General features: G+C 32.5%; 1 protein-coding gene across 3 annotated transcripts in view; it reads left to right on the plus strand.

The window, feature by feature from the left end:
• Positions 1 to 26,629, plus strand: part of LOC114339168 (dynein axonemal heavy chain 1-like) — a 1,269,803-nt gene that overhangs the window by 1,070,082 nt on the left and 173,092 nt on the right. For all 3 annotated transcript variants that reach the window (XR_007700607.1, XR_007700606.1, XM_050661243.1), the window contains exons 18-20: positions 2,005 to 2,371; positions 12,723 to 13,083; positions 23,249 to 23,472. Coding sequence is in view for 1 of the 3 variants with exons in the window: in XM_050661243.1 (XP_050517200.1) it covers positions 2,005 to 2,371; positions 12,723 to 13,083; positions 23,249 to 23,472 (952 nt within the window). In the remaining 2 variants the exon portion in view is untranslated. The remainder of the gene's footprint in view (positions 1 to 2,004; positions 2,372 to 12,722; positions 13,084 to 23,248; positions 23,473 to 26,629) is intronic.

Here is a 26,629-nt window from a genome sequence, read left to right on the forward strand (position 1 = left end):
TTGGGCGCCAGAAGAAGGATAACTGGGTTAACCCTCTTCCAGGTATTCTACGCTGCTATAGAGTATATTAAATTTGTAGTACAAGTATGTTAAATGTTATTAAAGATTATTAAGTTATAAAATATATTATCAAGATAAAGGAGTAATAAGAAAAAAAATCACAATAAATGTATATTTATTGAATGTAACCACCAGATTTTCACAATCTCCGAGTTAAGACAAGTAACTAGTATGTAACTCTAACATGACAAAAAAAATACTAGTGAAAGTCATTTACAGAATTACCTTACAAATATAATCTAAGAATAATCTTAATAAGGTTAGAAAATCTGAATAAGGGTACCTCTAATACAGAAAGTACAACTTACACTTGGTTAGTAGTAACTACCCTCACCCAATAACAATGGTACGAATATCAATACTACCTGATAATATGAACAAGATATTTAATATATGTATGTACAACTCAATGAGTTGACGGGTACCAAGTCCCTAAGTGAACCAACGGAGTTCTGGATACCAAAGATCCTTTTACCGACTCGTGGTTCTTAATAATAATGGCAAGTAAAACTAGTACCTTCCTGAGGGGATGGGTACTAGGGATTTATTCGAATTTAATATAAAAATTAATAGTTAAAGTTAAATAATTTGAATAATAGAAATTTTTAATGATATTTGAAGTTAATTTGAAAAATTTAATTTAAAATATACTAAAATAATTAAAGGAGTTTAAATAGTTATATAAAAGGGAAACAAGCCAAAGAATAATAAAAAAAATATAAGAGTTCCAACACTATTGTATGGGAAAGTATCTGAGCTCAGAGATTCTCACCATGGAGGTTACGCAGCTTTGGGGAACGCTATCAATTATTATACTGTTCTGTAATACTATAAAAATCTTGAAAAGGGAAAGGTTATGTGCAATAAATTTATAAAGTACCTATATGAATAAACTAAGTATCCTGAAAATCACAAAAAACAGTCTAAATTTTTACTTAGAGCAAACCGAATGTTCATCAACACAAACCCCTTTTCACAATCTTCCAATGTTCCTTGCGGTGCGTTCCTTGCTGTGTATTCCCCAAATTGACCGGGATGCAATGAGCACAAGGGGGTGCTAACTCCCTCTTGCAACTGTCCTGCTGGAGGTACAAGAAAACAGGTGGAAAAAAAACAGTTGAAGGTACAGGCGAAAAAGATAGATATGGAGATATTCCAGGCTGGTCTCCTAGTGACCGTCTCTCTAGAAGTGGTCTACCTTGGTGGTCTTAGGTTTTCTTTTTTTTTATGATTTCATAGTGGTGGCAGGCCGGAACTCATTTTAAATCTGCATTCAAATTCTTCAACTTTGTATTCACTAATAACTTTATATTCCCTAATGCTGGATGGATTCAATCTTTAATTATAATTTGGATCTTGAAATTGTGGGTAAGATATCAAGCTACCGACCTGCCACTCCGACACACTTCTAGAAAGCCAATGCCCTCTCGTTAGCTGGCTGACGATCTCCGCGGGCAATTCAATTCCCCTCTCCCATCGATACGCTGTCAAACGCAAGCAAACCAATGTTGCCACACTTAAAATGTGACGTCACAAGCATTTAAAATTCTGTGATGGTGTTATGTTATATTTTAATAACCATTGAAAGAAAATAATTCTAAAAATAATGAAATAATATCTTCCCATCAATAATGGATTCTATAAGGGGCGGAACGTCACATACTATGTGCGGGCTTTGCATACCTATATTATTAATATATATAATCATAACATTCGATTCCAGCAATAAAATTGCTGGTAAATATTTTTTCCTTGTATTTTGCTAATTAGCCCCGAGTATAATGTTTAAAGATTAACGGTGGTAATTATCTCTACAATATATGTATTTGACAATACAGTTTTTCTGAACCAAAGATGTGTTTCAGTTGAACCAGCCTCGCACTTAATACCCATTACAAAATAGTATAATATTTTTATATAATCCTTTTTTATTATTTGTTCCAGGTTTCCTTTGCCTTATCCCTTCAACAAAACGTTCGACAAATTCCAGAAGATAGTAGTGCTGAAAAGCCTTAGACCAGACAAAGTTACTAACGCCATTCAAGATTTCTTAGCGGAAAATCTGGGACAACAGTTCATAGAACCCCAGACATCTGATTTGTCGGCCATGTTTAAAGAATCTGGTCCTACTATACCCTTAATTTTTGTTCTGTCTACTGGTACTGATCCAGCGGCAGAACTGTATAAGTTTGCTGATAGAATGAAAATGGGAAAGAGGATGTTTTCGATATCATTGGGACAAGGTCAAGGACCAAGGGCAGAGAAGATGATGCAAGGCGGTGTTGAAGTTGGATCATGGGTGTTCTTTCAGGTAACTAAATAGACCAAAAACCCATCTTTTTACAAATATGTTCTGCATTTATCTCTTATTTATCAATTCTATACATCTATGGACATAATTGAATGATTCCTATGAGGGCTATCCAGAAAGTACGTTACATTTTGGAAAAAACAACTACATTATTGTGCATGTTACCGTTCAAGTTGATTATCCAGTTGGAGTTGACTATTCCTAGTTCGAGTCAACTCAAACGGCTGGTTTCAGTAAAAGTTGATTGTAAATATAAAATAAAGATTTTTATTCAACATTTACTAGTAAAAGTAGACTCCAACTAGTGTTGTCCAAATGCAAGACCAAGACGAGACTTAGACAGTCTTGGTCTTGGTCTTGCGACAGTACACCTGGTCTTGATATTGGTATTGCGCTCCAGGTCTTGGTCTTGATCTTGCAGCGAGAGTCTTGCAAGTCTCGCAGTTGCCCATTAGCCTATTACATATCTTAGAACAGCGTAACAGAGTAGGTCAATTTTAAGCTTTAATATCACAGCCATAGTAAAGACCAACCAAATTAATAAATATCTAATTAAATAACTAACACCGGGTGGGGTTTGAACCTACGATCTAAGCGATCCTTGTCTATGTTCCAACTAACCAAAGTTTATTAGGAACTTACGTATTTTTTCGAGTATTTGCCATTGACAATGTGTGATTTGAAAAGCATTCAATTCGATGACAGATGTGCACAATATGTTAATGCCAGTTCTCATTTTGGTACCGAATACCAAACCGAGAATTATACACTTCTCCAAGAAATTAAGGCACCTCCTTAAAAATGGGTCATTTTTATGTCTGGAATTTCCTAAACCTGTTGTCTGATTTAAGTAATTTTTTTAACATGTTATCGCCTTATTGGTTAACAATATCGCTGTAATAATATTGTTGCTAGAAGTTAAATTGTCGTTGTTTAGGTACCGGATACCTTACCGGTACTAATGAGTGTGCAATCAAACTGTTTTTTTTTTTCTCAAAGTTCGCATCATCCTGTGGAATATTGTAGCATTTATAAAATACTGAAATTAAAACCAAACTACAGTCTGATATTTTTTTAACATTCTGTTTTTTCATTCGCTTATGTTGAATAACAAAAAAATTAGGTATTTTAACAACTAGCCATGTTTTTCATCAATACAGGGTGTTTTTAAATAAGTATGGCAAATTTTAAGAAGTAATTCTAAACAAACTGGTCATGTTACCCGTATGCATGCCAATGGTGAATATTAAATTCTTAATTGTATGTCAAAAATGCGCAACAACTGCCTCTTAAAACCCACCAAATTTCATTTGCATACCTCGACCGGTTTTAGAGCAATAAATAAATCGTCAATTTTTAAGAAAACTTTTAACACCCCCTATTTCGGAAACGAAGCATTTGCGAATATACATTTATAATGCAAACTGGCATTATTTTTCGTGCAGAATTACCCCTTAAAGTTTGTCATACTTATTTAAAAACATCCTGTATTGATGAAAAACATGGCTAGTTAAAAAAGTACTTAAATTTCTATTATCCAACATAAGCGAATGAATCAAAAAACAAAAGGTTAAGAAAATATGAGGCTATAGTTGGGTTTTAATTTCAATATTTTATAAATGCTAGAATATTTCATACTTCCCACAGAGTGATCCGAACCTTGAGAAAAAAACACAGTTTGATTGGTAATTGGTACACCCGGTATACAATGACAATTTACCTGTCTAGAAACATTATTATTACAGCGATATTTATACAGAATAAGGCTATAATATTATCAAATATTAAAATCAAATAAATAAAAAATCAAATTATCAAACACTTAAATCGAACAAGTTTAGTAAATTCGAGACATCAAAAATGACCCGTTTATAAGGTGGTGGGTTAATTTCTTGGAGTAGTGTATATCAACCAAAGAGTAACAAAAGAACAGTCGATTCATAAAACAAATGACCAATTTAATTTAACTACAGAAAAAACTGCTATAAATGTGCTTTTGTTTTCCATGTATTTCACTGTAAATATTTCTTTGTTCAATGCCTCGTAGACAGTATTACAGTATATCGTTATTGTTATTAAATATTTGGGTATTTGGTTACACGGTATAGCCGGCACGGCATTATCTGTTATTAATCTGTCTCGTTATCGTAATCACAGTCAGCAGAAAAAATATACATAATAGTCTTACTCTATTTTTGCGTTGTAAGAATGACCTCTGAGTATTTACGTGTCAGATGTGTGGAGTGTTCTTTTAATACATATTTTGATTCGCTATGTATGTTTATGGTATTGTTCATAAGGCGCTTAAGTCCAATTTTCCAAATTTTTTTCCAAATTTTTTTGCTTCTCATAAAACGACCCTCAGTTCTAATTGCAAGACGCAAGAGTCTTGCAGGCTTAGTCTTGTTCTTGCTCAAATCTTGCACGGTAAGTCTTGGTCTTGGTCTTCACACTATCTCCAACTAGTTAAAGTATACCCTTCCCAATGTCATTTAGTAAGAGTTGATTCACACAAACAACCGATTCTAGAAATTAAATGTTACTAAATAGATACTATGTTCAAATCGTGATATAGTGTAGTCTGTATCGTCGCCCCCGTTAGGTAAATTATTCCGATTCGATTTTTTTGCACAAACTTACTCAAAATGAGGTCCTTATAACAAATCCACAGGATTCCAGGCGGTACCGTGGTCGAAAAATTGTTTAACAATTTTTTTTAAACAAACTTACAAAAAAAATATTCACTTCCGACAATTTTTTTACATTATTTGGGTCATTCGGAGCAAAAAGGTCCCTTGTGATTTTTCTGTAAAATTGATTTTTGTCGAGTTAGACGCGCTTTAAAATTTGAAAAATGCGAAAATGACCATTTTCAAGGCTTAATAACTCGGTTAAAAATTATTATTATGAAAGTCAGAAAATCACCAAATCAAATTTTTAGAGACTGACGATACTGAAGAAATTTTTGTTGTTATTTTATTACTAAGCTGTTATTTTTAATTATTAAGAATAAGCGCTAGGAGCGTATTGAGGCGGCTATCAATGTAAGTGCGTGTGAAATGCACCATTGGACGGTCGGAATGGTGCATTTCACTAACACTGACATTGACGGCCGCCTCAATACGCTCTTAGCGCTCATTGTTGATGATTAAAAATAACAGCTTAGTAATAAATTAATGACAAAAATTCCTACGGGATCTTGTAGGAGGGGGGTCCTTAAACTTTAATTTGGTTTCTGACTTTTATAATAACAATTTTTAAACGAGTTATTAAGAGTTGAAAATAGTCATTTTCGCATATTTTAAATTTTAAATCGCGTATTACTCGGAAACTATCAATTTTGGAGAAAAATCACAAGAGACCTTTTTTACTCCGAATGGCCAAAATGATCTATATTAAAAAAAATTGTCTGAAGTGAAAAAATTATTTTTGTGAATTTATTTAACAAAAATTGTTTAAACAATTTTTCGGCCACGGTACCACCTGGCACCCTGAGTATTTGTTGCAAGGACTCTCTTTTTGAGTAAGTTTGTGGAAAAAAATCGAATCGGAATAATTTACCTAACGGGGACGACGATACAGCCTGGACTAATAAGTAGTTGAAACCGTCAAAACAAAGAGACGCACACTCATTAAAAAAGCACGTGAGATTACACTCGTATAATCAACATTTACTGAATCGATCCAGGAATAGTCAACTCAGACTAGTAAAAGTTGAATTAAATTTTTCAAATCAACTCTTACTGCTCGTTTTAGTTGGAGTTGACTCGAACTAGGAATAGTCAACTTTAAGTGAGAATCAACTTGAACTGTAACATATACATACATTTGAGACACTCAAATTTTCTACATAATATCCCAACAAATTCAGGCACTTATCATAGCGATGAACTATTTTTGAAATACCAGCGTTATAAAATCCTGCCACCTGTGAGACTTCACCAGATGTTCACGCCGTCCCGTAGTCCCGCATCGTCAGCAAAGCACTGCGTTGCAATTGCAAGCCAGGTCTTCATTGTAGGTCTGAATCCCACGTTCCAAAAAAAAAGTTTATTAATAGCAAGCTGAAAATTTTGTTAATAGCTTAACGATGTCTCGTCGGAGGAGTAAATGTAACAATTGCTTGGATTAAGGGTCATTCGGGAACAAAAGGCAATGAAATAGTTGACAATTTTGCTAAATCAGCTTATGTGATCGGAGAAAAAATAAACAAAAATTTAATTCCAGCTTCAGATATTGATACTTTTAGCAGACAAAAACTTAAAAATAATTGGCAATTGCATTACAGAGAATGTAATACTGGCTCAAATTTTGCTCATTGTAACCCTAGGATATTCTCAAAAAGATGGTTTTACACAGAATATAACAGACATTTTATAAAGACCATTAATCGGCTGAGAGCCAATCATGCTCTTACGCCATATTACATGCATAGAATCGGCTTGTTAGATACTCCCAATTGTACTTGTGGCAAATTCGGAGATCTAACACATGTCATATTAGAAGGTCATTTAAACATAAATAACATAAACGACCTTTATAAGGAATTAAAAGATTTAAAATGTTTTTCCCAATAAACCTTAATACTTTAATATTTACAAATGATATGAAAATTCTTCATCTCATTTATAAACATGTTAAATTATATAAATACAAGTTGTAAACGTAATATAATAGGCATAATTTGTTAATGTGGTTTGAAAAAATTAAAAAATATATATATATATATATATATAAAAAAGCACATAATAAAATAATAACAAAAAAATAATAAATAAAAAAAAAATAGAAACTAACATAAAAAAAAAGAAAAAAAAACAGAAACAAACATAAAAAAAAAGTGTTTCGCACAAATTAAAATATATATTAAAAAAACAGTAAAATAATTAAAAAAAAAACAAAATAAAAAAAAGCTACACAATGTACCAATGTATCTATAAAAATAATATTGTAGAATGTACTTATGTTTATAAGAAATTTATGACTATGAATCTGCAATCAATCACAAACAAGTCTGGCTAATTGGCTCTGCCAAAGCCATATTTCAAAAAAAAAAAAAAAAAAAAAAAAAAAAAAGATGTCTCGTTGGACAAACTTTGATGTATGGGAACACTGGAACAGGGGAAGTTTTTAATTGTGGAACAGGTTAAAAATTTGGAACATCAGGCTACGAAAACGTCCCATGTAATCTATCGGACAGAACTTCCAATTGATTTGTTACCCTTTCATTAAACTCTCATGCAAAAATCAGACTGGTATTTATCACCAACTGGGCATTTTAATAAGTCCGACACGTAGAACATGCCAAATGACAGGAATTATGACAGGTGATAAATAGCAGTCTGATTTTTGCATGAGAGTTTAATGAAAGGGTAACAAATCAATTGGAAGTTCTGTCCGACAAAATGCATGGGAAGTTTTCCTAGTCTGACGTTCCAGATTTTCAACCTGTTCCACAATTTAAACTTCCCATGTTCCAGTGATACCGTACATCAAAGTTTGTCCGACTAGACACCGTTAAGCTATTAACAAATTTTCAGCTTGCTATTATAGGCTATTGATTATGTATTTTAGAAAGGAACTACAACGTTAACGGGGTTTTATTGTTTCATGTAGTCAATGGACCTCTATATATGAAAAACCTGCGGAGTGCTACCATTTAAAGCGGTGCGTTTTTGAGAAAGGGGTGAATTAGTCCCTAGGCACAGGGCGAATTCGGGTGAGTTCTATGCACTTTTGGTACAAACATATCTACAGGAAAATTGTTCCAGGTTAAATTTACTATCGAAACATCACATTTTAAAGTGAAAAATATTTTTTGTTTACAAAAATATATTCAAAAGAAAAGCAAGAAAAAAACACAAAAGATAGCAATTTTGCTTTTTGGCCCATAACTTTTTTCTACAAGGATATAGGTACAGGCATTGCTTTACAGAAAAAAAACTATCATTAATATTCTTTAAAATGTCGTTTAGTAGAAGTCTCTATGATTTACAGTTTCCAAAATATGATTTTTCAAAGTTCGCCACTCACAGCGATTTTGGCCCATTTTCCTTGTTACTTCTCAAACATTGTTCTGTAACTTTTTTCTACGTAGCTTTAGGTATAAACAATGTTAAATTTAATGGGAAGAAAAGTCAATTACCTTTAAAATTGTTTATTATAAAAGGCTGTATGACTGTTTTTAAGCAAGATATGGTTGTTCAAAATTTTATACTTTTAATGATTTTTATATTTAACGATTATATATATGTAGGTATATACAAATATACATTGCCTAATAAAAAAGAAAGCTTATTTTCTTTACTTCAAAAAGGTGTATCGTAAAAAATTCTGGGACTATTTTTAAACAAGATATACTTTTTCAAAATGTCATATATACACATGCAATAGGTCCCACTAGTGGAACCATATGGAAAACTTTTTTATTATTAACTTTATGAAGAAAAATTATTCTTTATAAAATGCTCTGCATAGCCTGATACCTAAGATGCAATCATCAGATAAAAAATTTTATTAACAGTGTATGAGGTATGTTAAAAAATATGGATTTCGCTCAAGAGTAAAGTACCTTTATATTTCATAATATCGAAAAGTGTTATTAAGAAAAGTTATTTAGAATTAAAAATTATGTTATAATATGTAATCATATTTTTCTAATTGAAAAAATAAAAAAAATTTAAAATGTTTCTCAACTTACGGATACCTTTGAATATCCTACGGATATCTTGTTTAAAAATAGTCCCATAATTTTTTGCAATTCACCATTTTAAAGTAAAGAAAATAAGCTTTTTTATTCCACAATGTATATACCTAAATGTACAAGAAAAAAAGTCGTAATGAGAAATTTAAAAAATAATCATTAAAAATCTCAAAAATCATTAAAAGTATGAAACCTTGAAAAAGCATAACTTGCTTAAAAAAACGTATAACCTTATACAGTAGACCATTTTAAAGGAAATTTACTTCTCTTTCTACTAAATGTACCATTGGATATACCTAGAAATGCGTAGAAAAAAGCTACAGAACAATGTTTGCGAAATAATGGGGAAAATTGCCCAAAAATGCTGTGAGCGGCGAATTTTAAAAAATCCTATTTCGGAAACTGTAAATCTTAGAGAATTTTACCAAACTAAATTTTAAAAAGGAAAGATGGAAGTTATATTTCGCTGAAGCAATGCCTATACCTATATCCCTGTGGAAAAAAGTTATGGGGCAAAAAACAAAATTGCTTCTCTTCGTGTTTTTTTCTTGCTTTTCTTTTGGATATATTGTAGTAAAAAAAATATTTTTGACGTTAAAATGTGATATTTCGATTATAAATTTAACCTGAAACAATTCTTCTGTAGACGTGTCTGTGCTAAAAGTGCATAGAACTCACCTTGATTCACCCTGTGCCTAGGGACTAATTCACCCCTTTCTCAAAAACGCACCCATTTAAATGGTAGCACTCAGCGGTTTTTTATAATTTAGAGGTCCGTTGACCATATGAGACAATAAAATCCCGTTAACGTTGTAGTTCCTTTTAGCTCTCTTATTTTGAACATAATCAATAGCCTATTAATCAACTTTTTTGGTACGCGGGATCCTGGCCTATTGCTCTAAATATTTGTTAGTTGCTAGTTGTAAGATCCGGATGCGCAAACACCTCCCACTTGTGTCTGATCGGGCATTAACATGCAAAAACAAAATGTTAGAGCTCAGCTTTCCTCTGCGTTAGTTTTGTATTGTTCTTCGTAACTTTTCCAATGTTTCACATTACCTCACAGAGTTAATTGTTGAGCCACGTTCCAGAAAGTCGACGAAAATAATTTCTTCCCTGTCCCAAAAACAGTTGCCATAATCTTCCTTGCAGACAGGGTTTGCATCAATTTTCTTGAGTTTTTAGTGGAATGTGTGTGTCCCCACTCCATAAACTACAATTTGGTTTCGAAATTGACATATCTTACCCAAGTTTCATCTCCAATAACAACTCGATCAAGTAGTTGGTCACCATATTTTTCGGAAGAGTCCATAAACGTCGGAGCAGCCAAACTGTCGAAGAGATGGTGGTGCCCACCTTGCATAAAACTTGTGATAACCTAACTTTTGTGAAACAATTTCATGCAACAAATTTCTTGTTTGTGAACAACTTATTGAGAGTTCAGTTATTGATCACCCCTAGCTGCTACAGATCAAAATGTAACAAAATTTCTGGATAACCTACGTAAAATACAGGTTTAGCCCAGGAACTGAAGCTTTTCACCTCGCAATTTTTACAGAACGGATCGATCTGCTTAAAAATTTGGGAATAATTAGTGGATAGTCCAGGGATCAAAATCTATATGATGCCGAAAGGCGCTTTTACCACGGGGGTGGTTGCCACCCCATCTCGGGGTTGGAAATTTATTATTATATTTTGACCGCAAAAGTTGATAAAAACATTCATTCTAAGCAAAAAATGTTCCATACATTTTTTTGATAAAATTATTAGTTTTCGATTTATTCGCCTTCAAAGTGTTATAGTTTTATATCGAAAAATCAATCTTTTTCGATATACTCATTTACGATTCAGTCAATTTTTGCCGTAGAAAAAAAAAATTTTAACCAAGTGCTTGAGAACTAAATAGCATCAATTTCATATTTAAACATTTTTACGTATCTCTGATGCTAATGTTTCTATTCTGATAAAAATGGCAGTTTTTACCAAACTACAAAAATTCGTAATTCGCTTTTTACTCCAGTTCTTTTAAAACTAATCATTCTAAGCCAGTCAAGCTTTTAGAATCTATTAATAATACATAAATAAAGAAGAATGAATAAGGCCAATGACTAAAAACACGTTAACTTACATTATTATGCTTCCAATTGGATTTCTCCTTTTTTTTTTTTCACAAAAATATATTGATATTTTAACCGTAACTTTTTTATTTTTCATTTTAAAAAGTTTGGTAAAAAAGAATTTTATAGGTTTTTACAAGGTCTATAAGGCTATTGATATTAAATCCTTTTAAAATCCTCAGTCGCAGAAAGAGGTGACTTTGAAAGGGTTGGTAAATGTGGTTTTTGCATGTTATTACAAGTTTTAATTGTCAATACCTCACTCAATTTTTGCCGTAGAAAAAAATTTTGTAAACCAAGTTCTTGAAAATTAAATAAGCTACAATTCCGTATTAAACATTTTTTCGTATCTTTAATTTTAATGTTTCTATTTTGAAGAAAAAGCCATTTTTTCCAAACTACAAAAATTCGTTATTCTCTTTTTTAACTCCATTTTTTAAAACTAATCATTCTAAGCCGGTCAAGCTTTTAGAACCTATTAATAATACATAAATAAAGAAGACCAAATAAGGTCAATGACTAATTTTAATTAGGGTGGTGATTAGGGGGTTCTTCCCAATCACTTTTTTGTTGAAAAAATAGGGACTGACTTTATTTTCATTATAAGTCACTTAATTTTTGAGCTAGAGACTTTTTTATTTCTGGTGATAGATACTCTTAAATACTCTAAATTAGTTTGAACAAGTTATACTCGAAAAATCCATAGTTTTTCCGCCTTTTGACTTTGAAACTACAATATTTAGCATTTGACGACGAAGAGCTAACATATAATAAAATATAGGTCGATTACTATTGGTCTTAAAGAAAATAAAAAAAGGTTTTGTTTATTTTTTCAAAAGCTACATTTTTGTTAAGCAAAGTTGTTTTGATGAAACGAAAACTTTTTGAGTTATTAGCAGAAAACTAATTAAAAACATTGATTTTTTCGATATAGGTAATACTTTTTATAGGTAATACTAAGATTTTTTCGATTTAAACCAACACTTTCGATAGCCAATAAATCGAAAACTATTAATTTTATCAAAAAAATGTATAGAACGTTTTTTGCTTAGAATGAATGTTTTTACCAACTTTTGCGGTCAAAATATAATAAAAAATTTCCACCGCCGAGATGGGGTGGCAATCACCCCCATGGTAAAAGCGCCTTTCGACCTTATATAGATTTTGAACCTTGGACTATCCACTACTTATTCTCAAATTTTCAAGCAAGTCGATCCATTCTATAAGAATTGCGAGGTTTTGTCCTATTTTAAGCTTCATTTCTTGGACTGGTAATATTCCTCAAGTCCTAAATTAATATTTACAAGAAGTATCAAAACGATTAACGAAAAACACTTATTGGGTAGGTACTACCGTAGTAACGGTTTATTGCGACTGTCATCTTTATTTTTTTTCTGTATTTTTTCTATGTATAACTTATATATAGATGTATGTATAACAAGTAGGTATGTCCCTATTCTTTGAAGTATCGTTTACTTCTTCTTTCAATTAATCGTACGTACTAACTTAAAAATACATATTTTTGCCCTAGAATTGCCATTTAGCTCCCAGCTGGATGCCTCGTCTGGAACGAGTAATAGAATCCCTAACGCCAGAAACAACCCACAGAGATTTCCGCATCTGGTTGACCTCCACTCCATCCCCCCATTTTCCTGTATCCATCTTGCAAAACGGCAGCAAAATGACAATAGAGCCACCTGCAGGGCTCAAAGCTAACATGATGAGAGCATACAGAAATGAAGTTTCAGAATTGACTTCGTTTATACAATCTGATAATCCTAAATCTCCTACGTTTAGGTTATTGGTGTTTTCGTTATGTCTCTTTCATGGTATTTTATTGGAGAGACGAAAATTTGGACCATTGGGATTTAATATTCCCTATGAATTTACAGGTACCTTTCTTAACTTTTAAAAAATCTGATAGTGTATTAACTACTTTGAAATAATTACTTCTTTACACTATTTACTTTTCCTTCTGATTCCTTTCTTTCTTGTATTTTGCTTTTACATTAAGTATACGACGTATTCCAAAAGGCAACGCCTAGCGTTCGGTTAGACCAGTGATACTCAACCTGCGGCCCGCGGGCCGCATGCGGCCCTCTAGAGTTTTTTATGTGGCCCGAAGGCTAACTAAACGGCCCTGTGATCAAATTATTTGTCAAATTTCACGTGTTTTTCAAATTATTTAATGCCGATGTGTTTGAGGCGTATTTGGGTGTGAGGCAGACAATTTAATGAATTTAATTTTAAATTATATTGACATTTTTAAGAACTCTGATTAAAAAGCAAGGTAATATTAACTTTTAATAATAAATTATTAAAGTTATCAATATTAAAATATTAAAATAATCAATACTTATTTACTACATTGCAACGACCCATTTATTAATCACAAGAAAAATTCAGGTCGGGATTAACAAAAAAAAATTTTAAAATAATTGTGACCTTGAAACAACACCCTGTTTATTAAAATTTTCAAAATTCGTCTGCACATTATTTATTTTGAAAAGGGCACAAAAGCTAAGTTGAATTGCTCGCTTCAATTTCTTGCGCAGATAATTTAATGACATTGATTTTAAAATTACATATATCGAAATTTTTCTTTTGAAAGTTCAAGTTCTTAAAAATTTCGACATAAATTCAAAATTAAAATCATTAAAGCTCATTTCAAATAATGTGCAAACTGGTTTTAAAAATTTCAATATACAGGATGTTGATTCAAGGTCACAATGGAATTTTAATTTTGTTTACTCCGGACCTGGATTTTTCTTGTGATTAGTAGTTGGGTGATTGGGGTTCTAAATGTGACATACCTATGTGTACCAAATATCAAAACAATATATAAGGTGGTTCTAAAGTTATGGGCAAAATCGATAAAACACCCTGTAACTCGGTTATAAAGTCGATGGAGCAATAAATGTTTTCTACGAGCGTGCAAAAATGTCTACTTTCGCGCACGCATTTTAGTTTAGAAAGTTTTACTTTTCCGCACGCGTGTTACTTTTCCGCACGCGGTTTTTACTTTTCCGCACGCGGTTTTTACTTTTCCGCACGCGTGTTAATTTAGTGATGTTAATGTGGCCTTAAAGTAATTATAATACATGCAATAAACTAATATTTAGATATTATTTACTAATTTATTTCAAATATATCTTATTGTGTTCCTGTTTTAATGAAATTAACGCGAAAATTCGATGAAATAAAATTATTTTGACATAATATTTGAAAGTCAAATCGGTAGACAATAACAGTCGTTTTGAATCATCGACATGGAAACCAAGATCGTCATCATGCTAACTAATTATATTGAAAGTTTGGTTTTGACAACCTTGTCAAAGAATTAATTTGTGTATGTATTTTCATATTAATTAAATTAATTAATTAAGATTTGGTAATTTTTTAAAGACTCTTAGAAAAAATATTGTTCCTAACTCTTGCAGAAAGTCTCTTTTCCGCACTCGACTGCTTGCCGAACTCCTGCTTCGCGTCGTTCGGCAAACTGCAGTCGCGTGCGGAAAAGAATGACTTTCTGCACTTGTTAGGAAAAAACTATAGTATGTCTAGAACCGCCTTATTTACCTCTATTCACCATTCAAGTATTTGCGTTTCCCAATGAAACACCCTGTATACTACTTCATCTTGATTGCGGCCCGCAAGCTGTGGCAATAGCTACTATGTGGCCCAGGAAAGAAAAAGGTTGAGTATCGCTGGGTTAGACTATCTGAACAACGAACAAATAAATTCTGTATAGAGCGAGGAGTAGGTCAAGGAGACACCATCTCTCCAAAGTTATTCACAACCCTTTTAGAACAGAGTTTTAAGGAGGCAGATCAGAACGAATATGGTATCAACATAAATGGAGAGAAGCTTCTATATTTGAGGTTCGCATATGACATCGTTCTTATAGCCGATTGTATGGATGATGCAATAATATTGTTGAAAAATTATATCACGCTTCCTTAGAGGTCGGACTAAAGATTAAAGATTAACATCAACAAGACTCAAATAATGACTAATCTGGTGCTAAATTATAATATTTTTGTTGATGGAATGGATATTGAGCAGACTGCATCTTATAAGTACTTGGGACATGAAATTTGGTTGGGAAGAGACAACTAGACGTGCGAGCTCCCACGTCGCATAGCAATAGCCTGGGCAGCGTTTGGTAAACTGAACTATGTATGTAAATCGAACTTACCCATATGCCTAAAAAGGAAAATCTTTGACCAGTGTGTGTTGCCTGTACTTACTTATAGAGTAGAAACATTAACACACAAAAAAGGTAGTGAAGCGTAACTCAGAGGGCTGTAGAACGCCATATGTTAGGTGTCTCCCTGAGAGACCGAATCCCAAACGAAGAAATACATCGTAGAACAAAAACACAAAACGCTGTCGAAAAAATCACGTCGCTAAAGTGGAATTGGGCTGTGGAAACTGGGAAACTGTGGAAACTGGGTGAACTGCTGCATCTCAGGACTGAAAAATTTCCTAACATTAAATCACAAAAACTGACAAAGATCACCTGGTCGCCAAAAGTGTATTCAAACACCCAAACATCGCTCGTACTAGCGAAATGCCTATACTACTCTGAGCTAATTAGCAAAATACAAGGAAAAGTTATTTACCAGCAATTTTATTGCTGAAATCGAATCTTATGATTGTATATATTAATAATATAGATATGCAAAGTCCGCAGATAGTGTGCTAATCTTTTCATAAACAAAATGGCGTCCGAAAATCGTGTTTTTTTTTTAATTTTTGCTCTATAACTCCAAAGATTTCAACTTTACACCAAAAACACACAAATAAAAATTCACCATAATTAAATTCTACATAGAACGTATTTTTCCTGATTTACTTCGACGAAAATTTTCCCCGGAAAATGCGGGTTTTTTAAACAAAATCTTTAATGTTCAACTAAAATTTTAGATAAGTAATTGTCTATCAATAATTAAATAACTTCGTAATATAAAAGCTCTTTTCGTATAGAGTATAAATTATAATTCCAGAAGCCAATGGAAATTGTATGAACAGTTTAGCAACAATTAAATTGTTAATTAAAAATTTACAGTCGCTATAATAACCACAATAATTATGATGCATAAGAATAACTATGATTTTATTTTTGTATAAAAAGACACTGTACCTATCTGATGTACTTTACAGAATTGAAATTGGACTATTTAGGCGGCCTCAGGAATATTTTAAAATTATAAACAATTTTTTGGCTTATTAACAAATAGAGTATCTCCGGAAATATTAAATTAAATTAAAGCATGAAAACGGTATTGGAAAAAAAGCAGCAGGACGCTTCTTCTAAAAGAAAAAACGTTTAATTGTGATGAGTGGTTCCTAAGATACAACCGGTCAAAGTTGACCGGCCTTTACGGCAAAGATATAAACAATAGGATCATAATTTTCGAACCATCACCTTTTAATTTGGTCCTCTTTCTCCACACCAATTTTCACATCTTTAAAGTACTCATAACATATATTATTATAATAAAAACTATCGATATTAAGAGTGAAAATTGCCAAAAGTAGCAAAATTCCAATCAGAAATTAGGTTGGAGAAAATGTAAAGTTCATTCTTTTTTTGTTCCCAAGTAACTCGAGTAGAGCCATCTAACTCACGCATTATTAAATGTCAAAGTTGCTTTTGTTTTGTTATAATAGATTCATTTATTTATAAGAAAAGAGCACTACATATGTTTTCCAGTTGTGGACTTTTTTTAGATAAACTTACTACAAGTGTACCTTTTAACGTTAAAAACACAAATATTCTCATTTGAAAGCTGTATAATTATTATTTTTTCTCTTACTGGCTTTGGATTACTTTACCCTTTCAGCCACGGTAGATAATAAATTACTGTTTGCTACAATATTCCAAATATAACACCTACGTGTACACCTACATGTGCGCACATATAATACTTATGCACGCACATACATAAATAGGTAGATACTGAAATAAATAAAAAGCAAAAAAGATACCAAAAATGAGGTGGAAACATTAAATTGACCAACAGGTACACTCTTCATTCATGGCCCTAACCAACTTTAATTAATTTACAAATAATGAAATTAACAAAAACACTACATGCTACTACTAAATACTAATACTAAATACTAATTAATATATGTTTTTTTACACAGCGCTAAAACTTCAACTCGGTCCGACACCTTGGAGGTTTAGACCTTCTTTGTGTTTTTAATTTTTTTCTTTTTTATTTTATAATTTATTATACTCTTTTTTTATTTGATTTAATTTTTCCTTCTTTGTTTTGTTGTCTTTTTTGTTTTTTGATATTTTTTGTTGTTTTTTTTTTCAATTTAAATTTTTATACAATTTTATTCTTATTACCTCCCTGCAAAATTTACTTAATAAAATTTCACAGGGAGGCAATATTACATAAGGATAAACATAAAACAAACATTAATTATTGCTAAACACATTCAACCGGACTCATTCAGTACAAGTTAAATTTTCCTCTTACTCCTTTTTAAAAACTCCCAGATGATTTGTTTAATCTTAGAATTTCGATATATAATTTTTTAAACAATCTTTATTTAAAAAAATTAAAAAAATTTGTTATATGTAATAAATAAATTAACTTATTATCACAAAACAAAAGCAATTTTGACATTTAATAATGCCTTAGTTAAATGGCTCTACTCGAGTTACTTGAAAAAAAAAAGAATGAAGAAAATTGCTCGATGGGAAGCCGAGAAAATGTATTTTTTTAACGTATACCGATTTTGAACTTTGAGATTACATTTTTCACAATTTTCACTCGTAATATCGATAGTTTTTATTATAATATATGTTATGACTATTTTAAGATATTAAAATTGGTTTGGAGAAAGATGACCGAAATAAAAAGGTGATGGTTCGAAAATTATGATCGTATTGTCTATATCTTTACCGTAAATGCCGGTCAAATTTGACCGGTTGTATCTCAGGAACCACTCGTCATAATTAAACGTTTTTTCTTTTAAAAGAAGCGTCCTGTCGCTGTTTTTCGAATACCGTTTTCACAATTTAATTTAGTTTAATATTTCCCGAGATATTCTATTTGTTCATAAGCCAAAAAATTGTTTATAGTTTTAAAATATTTCTGAGGCCGCTTAAATAGTCCGATTTCAATTCTGTAAAAAATCATAGTTATTGTTATGTAACATATTTATTGTGGTTATTATAGCGACCGTAAATTTTTAATTAACAATTCAATTGTTGCTAAACTGTTCATTTAATTTCCATCGGCTTCTGTAATTATAATCTATACAAATAGTGCTTTTATATTACCATGTTATTTAATTATTGATAAACAATTACTTATCTAAAATTTTAGTTCAAAATTAAAAATTTTGTTGAAAAAACCCGCATTTTCCGGGGAAATTTTTCGTCGAAGTAAATCGGGAAAATCACGTTTCTATGCAGAATTTAATTACGGTGAATTTTTATTTGAGTGTTTTTGGTGTAAAGTTAAAATCTTTGGAGTCATAGAGCAAAAATTGAAAAAGACACAATTTTCGGTCGCCGTTTTGTTTATAAAAAAAAGCAGCACACTATCTGCGGACTTTGCATACCTATATTATTAATATATACAATCATAAGATTCGATTCTAGCAATAAAATTGCTGGTAAATAACTTTTCCCAAAAATGGACTTTTCCCAAAAATGGCCTATTCTCCGATAATCTGCCAAGACTAATACTGCTTTTCTCCTTGTCTTTCACCTGACTCACTCAAAATGAACCTGGAGTAATCTTTATTTCTCACGCGTCGCCGCCCTCTCAGTGGTAAAAATTCCTTCACGGGCTATGCTTAGAGGCATTTGGCAGAAGCATCTAGCAATGTAAACAAGCAGTTAGTATGCATATTTTTTAGATGCAATTCTAAAGACTCGTTTTCACGCTACGTCTTATTATACGTTTTGTGTTACATGCAAAACGTACGACAAAACGTACGTTTTGTCCAGTGTATAATGTGGCGTGTAAACAGCAAAACGTACGTCTTGTCGACACACAAAACGTACAATAAGACGTAGCGTGAATACAGCAAAACGTACGTCTTGTCGAATCGAAAAAATTAAATCCGCTTATTGACAAAACGTAGAAAAGACGTAGTGTGAAAACGGCCCTTAACAGCGTTAAATAGGAACTAAATGATTTACAGGTGAAACAATTTTAAAAAATGACGCTCGACTTGATTATTCTCGCTCGAATATTTTCGGATACAACAAATGATTATAAAAAGTCTCTTTCAGATATTTAAAATACGTGAATTAAAACCTTATACAGAATTGAACAAAAATGTTACAATCTAACAATTACACTTTAAAAATTCTCTTGATTTATCTTTTTATATATGATTAATATTTACATGTTTCAATACTTAAAGGAGAAAAAATCGATAAAGTAATGATTGCACATCAACTAAAATCATCATCATCACATCACTGTGCTACTGCCTTAAAAAGCCTCGACCTTCTCAAGCTTTCTGTTCTTATCTGCTCTGTCACTTGCTGGAACAGCTACAATTGCGGCCACTATGCCATCTTCTTAGTGGTTGATCCACGGATGTTTATTTAGTTATATATAAGTACTTGATTTTGCCACATACTGTACAATTGTACAGAAATATCTGAAACGGCGAAGGTGACTCAGGTACTACACCAAGGAGAGGGTACTTCATTTGAGTGCCTTGATGCAAAGAGTAAACTTCCATTTAAAATGCATTCTGCACGAAATCAGTGGTTTTGCGTGATTGCCAGATAAATTCGTCGAATAGGAGTTTATTTAGAATATACTTATTATTTTTTTCAAAACACTATACTACGAGATCCATGAAAAATAGGTCACTAATGTCTGGTTGCACCAACAAATCTTAAGCTCCAGCTTAGCTCAGCTGAGCTTATAGATAAGGCCGCTGTAAGTCTAACTTGTTTTTGCACCATAATTTTCGATTGTTATCCATCCAATCCACCTGGCAATCCATTGTGACAAGCTGAAAATTGATCTAAGGGCTTGTCCATATGAGGGTGGTTTGACAACGTCGACGTCGCGGTTTACCTGAAAAACCCAATCGTCGCTTTTTAAGTTAACATAGAAACAAATGCAACCGCTCAACATTGTATACATGCAACCGCGAGTTTACCAGCGTTTAAACTGGTAAATCGCTGCGTTTTTGTAGTAAGCCTTAGACTCAATGGTGTACCGCGTATGTTTCGTAAGCTGTTGATGAAACCAGGGGTGCATAATCCCGTGAAATTATACACAATGTTTTAATATTCACCTAAGAGGAAGCAGAAGGCAGAAGGAAATTTTACTATGAAACAAGTAACAAATAAAAAACTGAAAACCTTTGAAACCCAATTGATCTGACAACGTTGCGTAACCAAAGCTTTCGATCGGTCTGACCTTGACGGTTTCAGATATTTCTGTCGACCTATACTTAAGAGGCAACATCAGCGCGAGGAAAACGCGTTACAAGATTGCAGCTTTAATTTTGAATATGTTGTCGAGATATTTGGCACACATATTCGTAATATAGTAAAGAATAGCGGTACAAAGCCCAATTTGAGATGCAGTCGGAAAAATGAAAGACAATCATAGCAATCACATATTATTAAGATAAATAATAATCTGTCTTTTTCGTTTGTTATTTATAGAAAAAAAAGCAAATACAAAATATGTGATTGTATGTGATTGATATGATCGTTCATGGGTATTCTTTCATTTTTCCGACTGTATATGATGATTAAATAAAATATTAAAAAAAACGTGTCTGTACCTCCATTAAGAAGAACAAAAAAATACACTTTCTTGAAATAAACTTTTTTATTCCATGCCTTGATTTCAGGGGCGGTTTCTCCATTGGTTCACTTGTGCAGTGAACACCCAATAAAATTTCATTAAAATACAGATTTTTAAAAATCTCCTAAATATTATAGTATCATTAAAATATTTTTTTCTTAAATCTCATAAATATCATAGTATCATTAAAATGTAACTGTTTTTATTAATTAATCATATAAATGTATTTGAACTACACCGCTACGCTAGATGCACGTGGCAAGTGCAGAATTCAAATTGAACCCAGCCACTATTGGGACCGTGCAAGTTCGGCAAAGCGACCTCTATTTCTACGCTCTGTACTTTTATTCGCACTTTTAATTATATTGGCCAATTATATTAGTCCCGGTTGCTAGATAATTGTCAAGGCCATAGTCCAAAAAATAATAAGAAGAAAAAATAAGATGCAGGTTATGTTATGCAAACGTAAACAATTGTATGTAGTAAATAAAATTAGTTATTAAAATGCAGTACTGCAAGGAAAATACAATTAATTAAATTTACCTTTATATAATAATTGCATATCATATCAATATTGTGGAGCAATATATAATTTTTCTGCTTCAATGACAGAAGGTATGAAATATACGTCAATTTGACAATTTCAATTGACAATATGAATTATTTAAGATAGTTGCAATATTTCTCCGCGACTCGCGCACGGTCATTTCTCGTTTCCCTTCCAAGTACTTGGACACCGCGAATACAGGAAACCTGTAGAAGAACAAGAGATCTTAAATTCGTGAACCAGCGATTCTCCTATCTTAAAACATTGAGGATTTGTGCAGTGCACACAGAGACCGGGGGGAGCGTTTCGATTCACAGTTTGGCATTTTCTGTTGTGGGAATTTATTAAATACAATATTGGAAGTTTTTTAGGATGGAGCCTTATTCAGTGAAGTTTATAAAAGAAAATGAAAATATTTTTTAAAATCGACTTCTCTTAAAAAGAATGGACTAACTTGGCCGGAGATAAACTTTGTTGAAGAATGTGCAATAAGAAATAAAAAGTTTAAACATTGTTTTAAAGTTGAACAATATAGAAAAACTTCGTGGTTATGCGGGTGTGATAAACTACATTCTTTGTTTTGTTTTCCATGTTTAGTGTTTTCAAAGAATGAAACTATAATTTTAATCTCGGTCTTTGGATGCCGTTAAAATAAACGGATTTTTAAACAGTTTTGACAAAGCCATTTCAATATTCGTAACTTCATCGTCCACCTTCACCACCGAAGAAGCGCCATCATTCAGTAGGTATCATATTTCGCACAAAACAAAAAAAGTGTGTGACATCCTAATTAATCGGGTCTAAGATAGCTTTCATTTTACAGAACATCTTTTGGCGAGGCCCCCAAAAATTTTTCGCTTATTCACCGTATACAAAATACAGTATTTTGTATTTTGACAACGAAACCCCATTTGGGCTTCGAAACGTCAATAAAATCATTTTTTTTTTTGTAAAATTGTGGCTTATTTCCCATTAAAAATAGTTTATTATAATAATGACGTCATATAAACTCGTCACTAATTCTAGCCAATGACATGCTCACTATAATAGAAATGGTATGTCAAAAAATCAGATTATTCCCTATACTTGTGCACTCCTGATCGTTTGACTTTTCTTATAGGTCTGGATCCCGCGGATGAAAGAAAGTTGATTAATTGCAAGCTGAAAATTTATTTATAGCTTAAGGGTGTCTAGTCGGACAAACTTTGATGTATGGGAACACTGGAACAGGGAAAGTTTTCATTGTGGAACAGTTTAAAGATTTGGAACATCAGACAACGTAAACAGCCCATGTATTTTGTCTGACAGAACTTCCAATTGATTTATTGCCCTGTCATTAAACTTTTATGCAAAAATCAGACTGATTTTTGATAGACACCCTTAAGCTATTAAAAAAATTTTAGCTTGCTATTAATCAACTTTTTTTCATACGCGGGATCTAGACCTATTATAATTATTATTAGGTATCACAATACTGTGCCTTCGTTTTTGATAGAGTATCACTGTCACTCTCGTACTGCCGACGCAATGTTGAAAGTTCGCAGAACTTTCGAAAAAAAATTATACACACTGATGCAGCCTCTTAATAGGTGATCTGTTGAGCATTATTAGTACACCTCTTATGCCAAGGTATCGACTAGTCTTGCAATGCAAAAAAAAGATAATAGTTTAACAATATTTTTTATTTTTTAGACGGTGACCTTAAAATCTGCATTTCACAATTACATATGTTTCTGTTGGAATACACCGAAATACCATTTAAAGTGCTCACCTACACTGCAGGAGAAATTAACTACGGTGGCAGAGTTACTGATGATTGGGATAGAAGATGTTTGATGAACATTTTAGCTGATTTTTACAAGAAAGAAGTCATTGTTCCAAACTATGTGTTTGATCATCAAGGATTCTACCATCAGGTATCTACTATTTATCTAAGATTTAAAATATCCTCCGCTAATATTTTACCTTGATAGAACACTTTTGGATTTGTGACATATTATTTTCTTCTTTAAGTGTCGTCTCCATGGTGGAGGTTAGCAATCGTCATTCTATTCGTCATTCGGCTATTCGGACTTTAGAGACGGCTAGACGAAGGAAGGTGACGGGTTCCCAATATCGGGGACCCAAATCCCAAAAAAGGATGGAACCACACATAGTTGTGCAGCCTACCATCCTAATCGCTCCGTGCATGACTAACGCGACACTTAGCCATTTTTCGCTAAACAATTTGAAGTTAAGCATATGATAAATACCTACATCTTATGAAGTTGCAAATTATTAATAATAATATAAAAAAATAAAAAATGAATAACTATTTTCAATTTCGTTGCAACACGAAACTACAGCCGCATCATATACTAGTTCAATCAGAGAGTCCCGCAAGCACCTCTATCGGTTTCGAAACTTATTAGTCTCTCATCATGAGGCACATATGCTGCTCTCTCTGACCCAACCAGGACAAACCCCGGCGTGCAGTTACGAATTGCAACGAATGAAATGGCATGGATACCCTAGCGGCAACTGCTAGCAAAAGACGAAGTTTTAAATCTAATAGCACATAAAACAACACCAAAAATGCTGCTCTACATCCTACCAGATTGAATATAATGGGAACCTTCTCTGGTTACACCTCCGAGGCTTCTAAAATTTGCAAGCCATACGGATGCTGAGACTAAGGAAGATGAGGGAATTTTACAATTTATAATTCACGTCCCATCTGCTCAGCGTGGTAAAGTTCCAACGACATTGGTTCCCTTCGTACTCCAATCAGAGTAAACATGTAAATAAAATATGAATAACCATTTTCAATTTCGTTGCAACACGAAACTAAAGCCGCATCATATTATACTAGTTCAATCAGAGAGTGCCGCAAGCACCTCTACCGGTTTCGAAACTTATTAGTCTCTCATCAGGATTATTACTATTACTGCTCACTCTGACTTAACCGTCAGACGTCTCTGACGTCTCTATGATTAACAATAAGTTTTTAAACGATATTTTTCCAATTTATGTAACTGGGTTTCTAAAAATTCATCACAATTTATCTTTTCAACCCCAATCGGAACAAAAAGGGAAAAATATATCCTCGTTTTTAAACTAGGAGGAGTAATTCAAATTTACCGCGCTATAGTGATGGTTGGTAATTTGTCCAACCGCAGGCAAGTTTACTCCACTAAATTATGAAATTTTGACATTACATACAGTTGAGTCAGAGTTGCACAAGTTTGACTTCAACGTTTGAACTTGACTTGAGTTTGATTTAATTTCAAGTCAAACTCAAGTCAATCCTTCTGACAATTAATTCAAGTCAAATCAAACTGGTCAATCGTACAGATTTGAAAATTCAAACTGTTTGTCAAACTAGTTTGAAAGAGTTTGAAAAATAATTTATTCAGTAGAAATTTTTTGAAAATGATTCCTGTATGCTTAGAATTGCTTGCTGGCTAGTTTCGTTTTATCGATATAACTTTTTATATTTGAGTGTTACTAGATTAAAACAAAGAAATCGTTGGATAGTTTTTTTATCATACCAAGTGTAATTTAATCTACTTTGGAAGCTTTCAAGTATTACGAAGACAAGTTGGGGAAGGGGGGCCATGTAAAACGTTACGGCGCGTTAAACGAGGGAGGGGAGGGGGGTTCGAACAGCGCGTTACGTAACATTGTTTTTTAACTTAAATAAAAAAAACTACGGAATCACAATCTCCCAAATTTTCAACTTTCGTTTATATTTTACATAGAATCCCTCGATTGTATTATATTGCCCCCTCACGCTCCGCTCATGTTACAATAGGGCAATAGTATTCAAGTGAAAAATCTTAAAATTTGTATTAACCAGATCAAGCACAGTAACACGTGTTTGCAACAAATAGCTGGACCTTTCTTCAAAACAAAAGATGAAAAGATACAGATGGGATAAAGAGGTTGTAAGAGCTTCAAAAATTGTATTTCGTAATACTTGAACGGCCCCTTTAACAAAAATTTATGAAGGATCAACAAAATATTATATTTTTGATAGAGTAGGTTTAAGGAATTTTTTGCGACTTTGCAATGCCGTCTTAAAGAATTAGTTCACTATTTGTCATTTTATAACGCTGTTATTTATTTTTACATAATACAAGTATGCAGATCTTTTTCTCTTAATTTTTGCACTGGGAATACCTTCAAAAACAAACTCAATTTGATCTGGTACTTATTCTGAGCCGAAAAATATTCAGGTTCACATATTATTTCACAAAACACACACTTCAAAACGAACGTAATAAACAAGCCAAGCATATGGGTACTTAATAATATGAACTACAAACTAATGGGAGCCCAAGAGAGGATTTTTCAGTACTTCAAGAGCGTCAGATTATCATATGGGGAGAAACCTGGTGTCCTGCAGATGTACCTCTACCATATATTGGCTCTTAACACAGGGGAGTTCATTGAGGGGGGCCCGAAAAATAAAATCTATCCTTAAAAATACTCTAAATTGTCAGATTAAGATAAGGTAAGTTAAGTACATGCGAAAGAGTATATTTCAAAAATCTGACGATTTGAGCGAGGCGTAAGGAAATGGGTGAGTTAAAAGTTTCACAAAAAAAGCGAATAATTCGCGAAATGAACGTTAGATCGAAAAACTAAAGAATACGTGTTCAATATTTTTTAAAAATCTATCGAATGATACCAAACATGACTCCCATGGAGAGGGGTGGGCGGTAAATTTAAAATTTTAAATACAAATCCCGCGATATTTCGCAAAATAAACATTAGATTGAAAAACTGTAAAATATACTTAATCAATATTTTTGAAAAATCTATTGAATGGTACCAAACATGACCCCCCAAGGAGGTGGGGTAAGGGTTACTTTAAAATCTTAAATAGAAGCCCCAAATTTTTATTCCAGATTTGAATTCTTTACATAAAAATAAGCAACTTTTATTCGAAACATTTTTTAGAATTATGGATAGATGGCGCTATAATCGGAAAAAACGATTGTTGGAAATCAAAAATTAAATTAAAAATGGCAAGCGCCCACTAAAGTGAAAAACTTTACTTAACTTTTTTTGGTTTTAGGACCTACTCTT

The sequence above is a fragment of the Diabrotica virgifera genome, chromosome 9 (genome assembly GCF_917563875.1).
Source record: "Diabrotica virgifera virgifera chromosome 9, PGI_DIABVI_V3a".
Classification (NCBI taxonomy): domain Eukaryota; kingdom Metazoa; phylum Arthropoda; class Insecta; order Coleoptera; family Chrysomelidae; genus Diabrotica; species Diabrotica virgifera.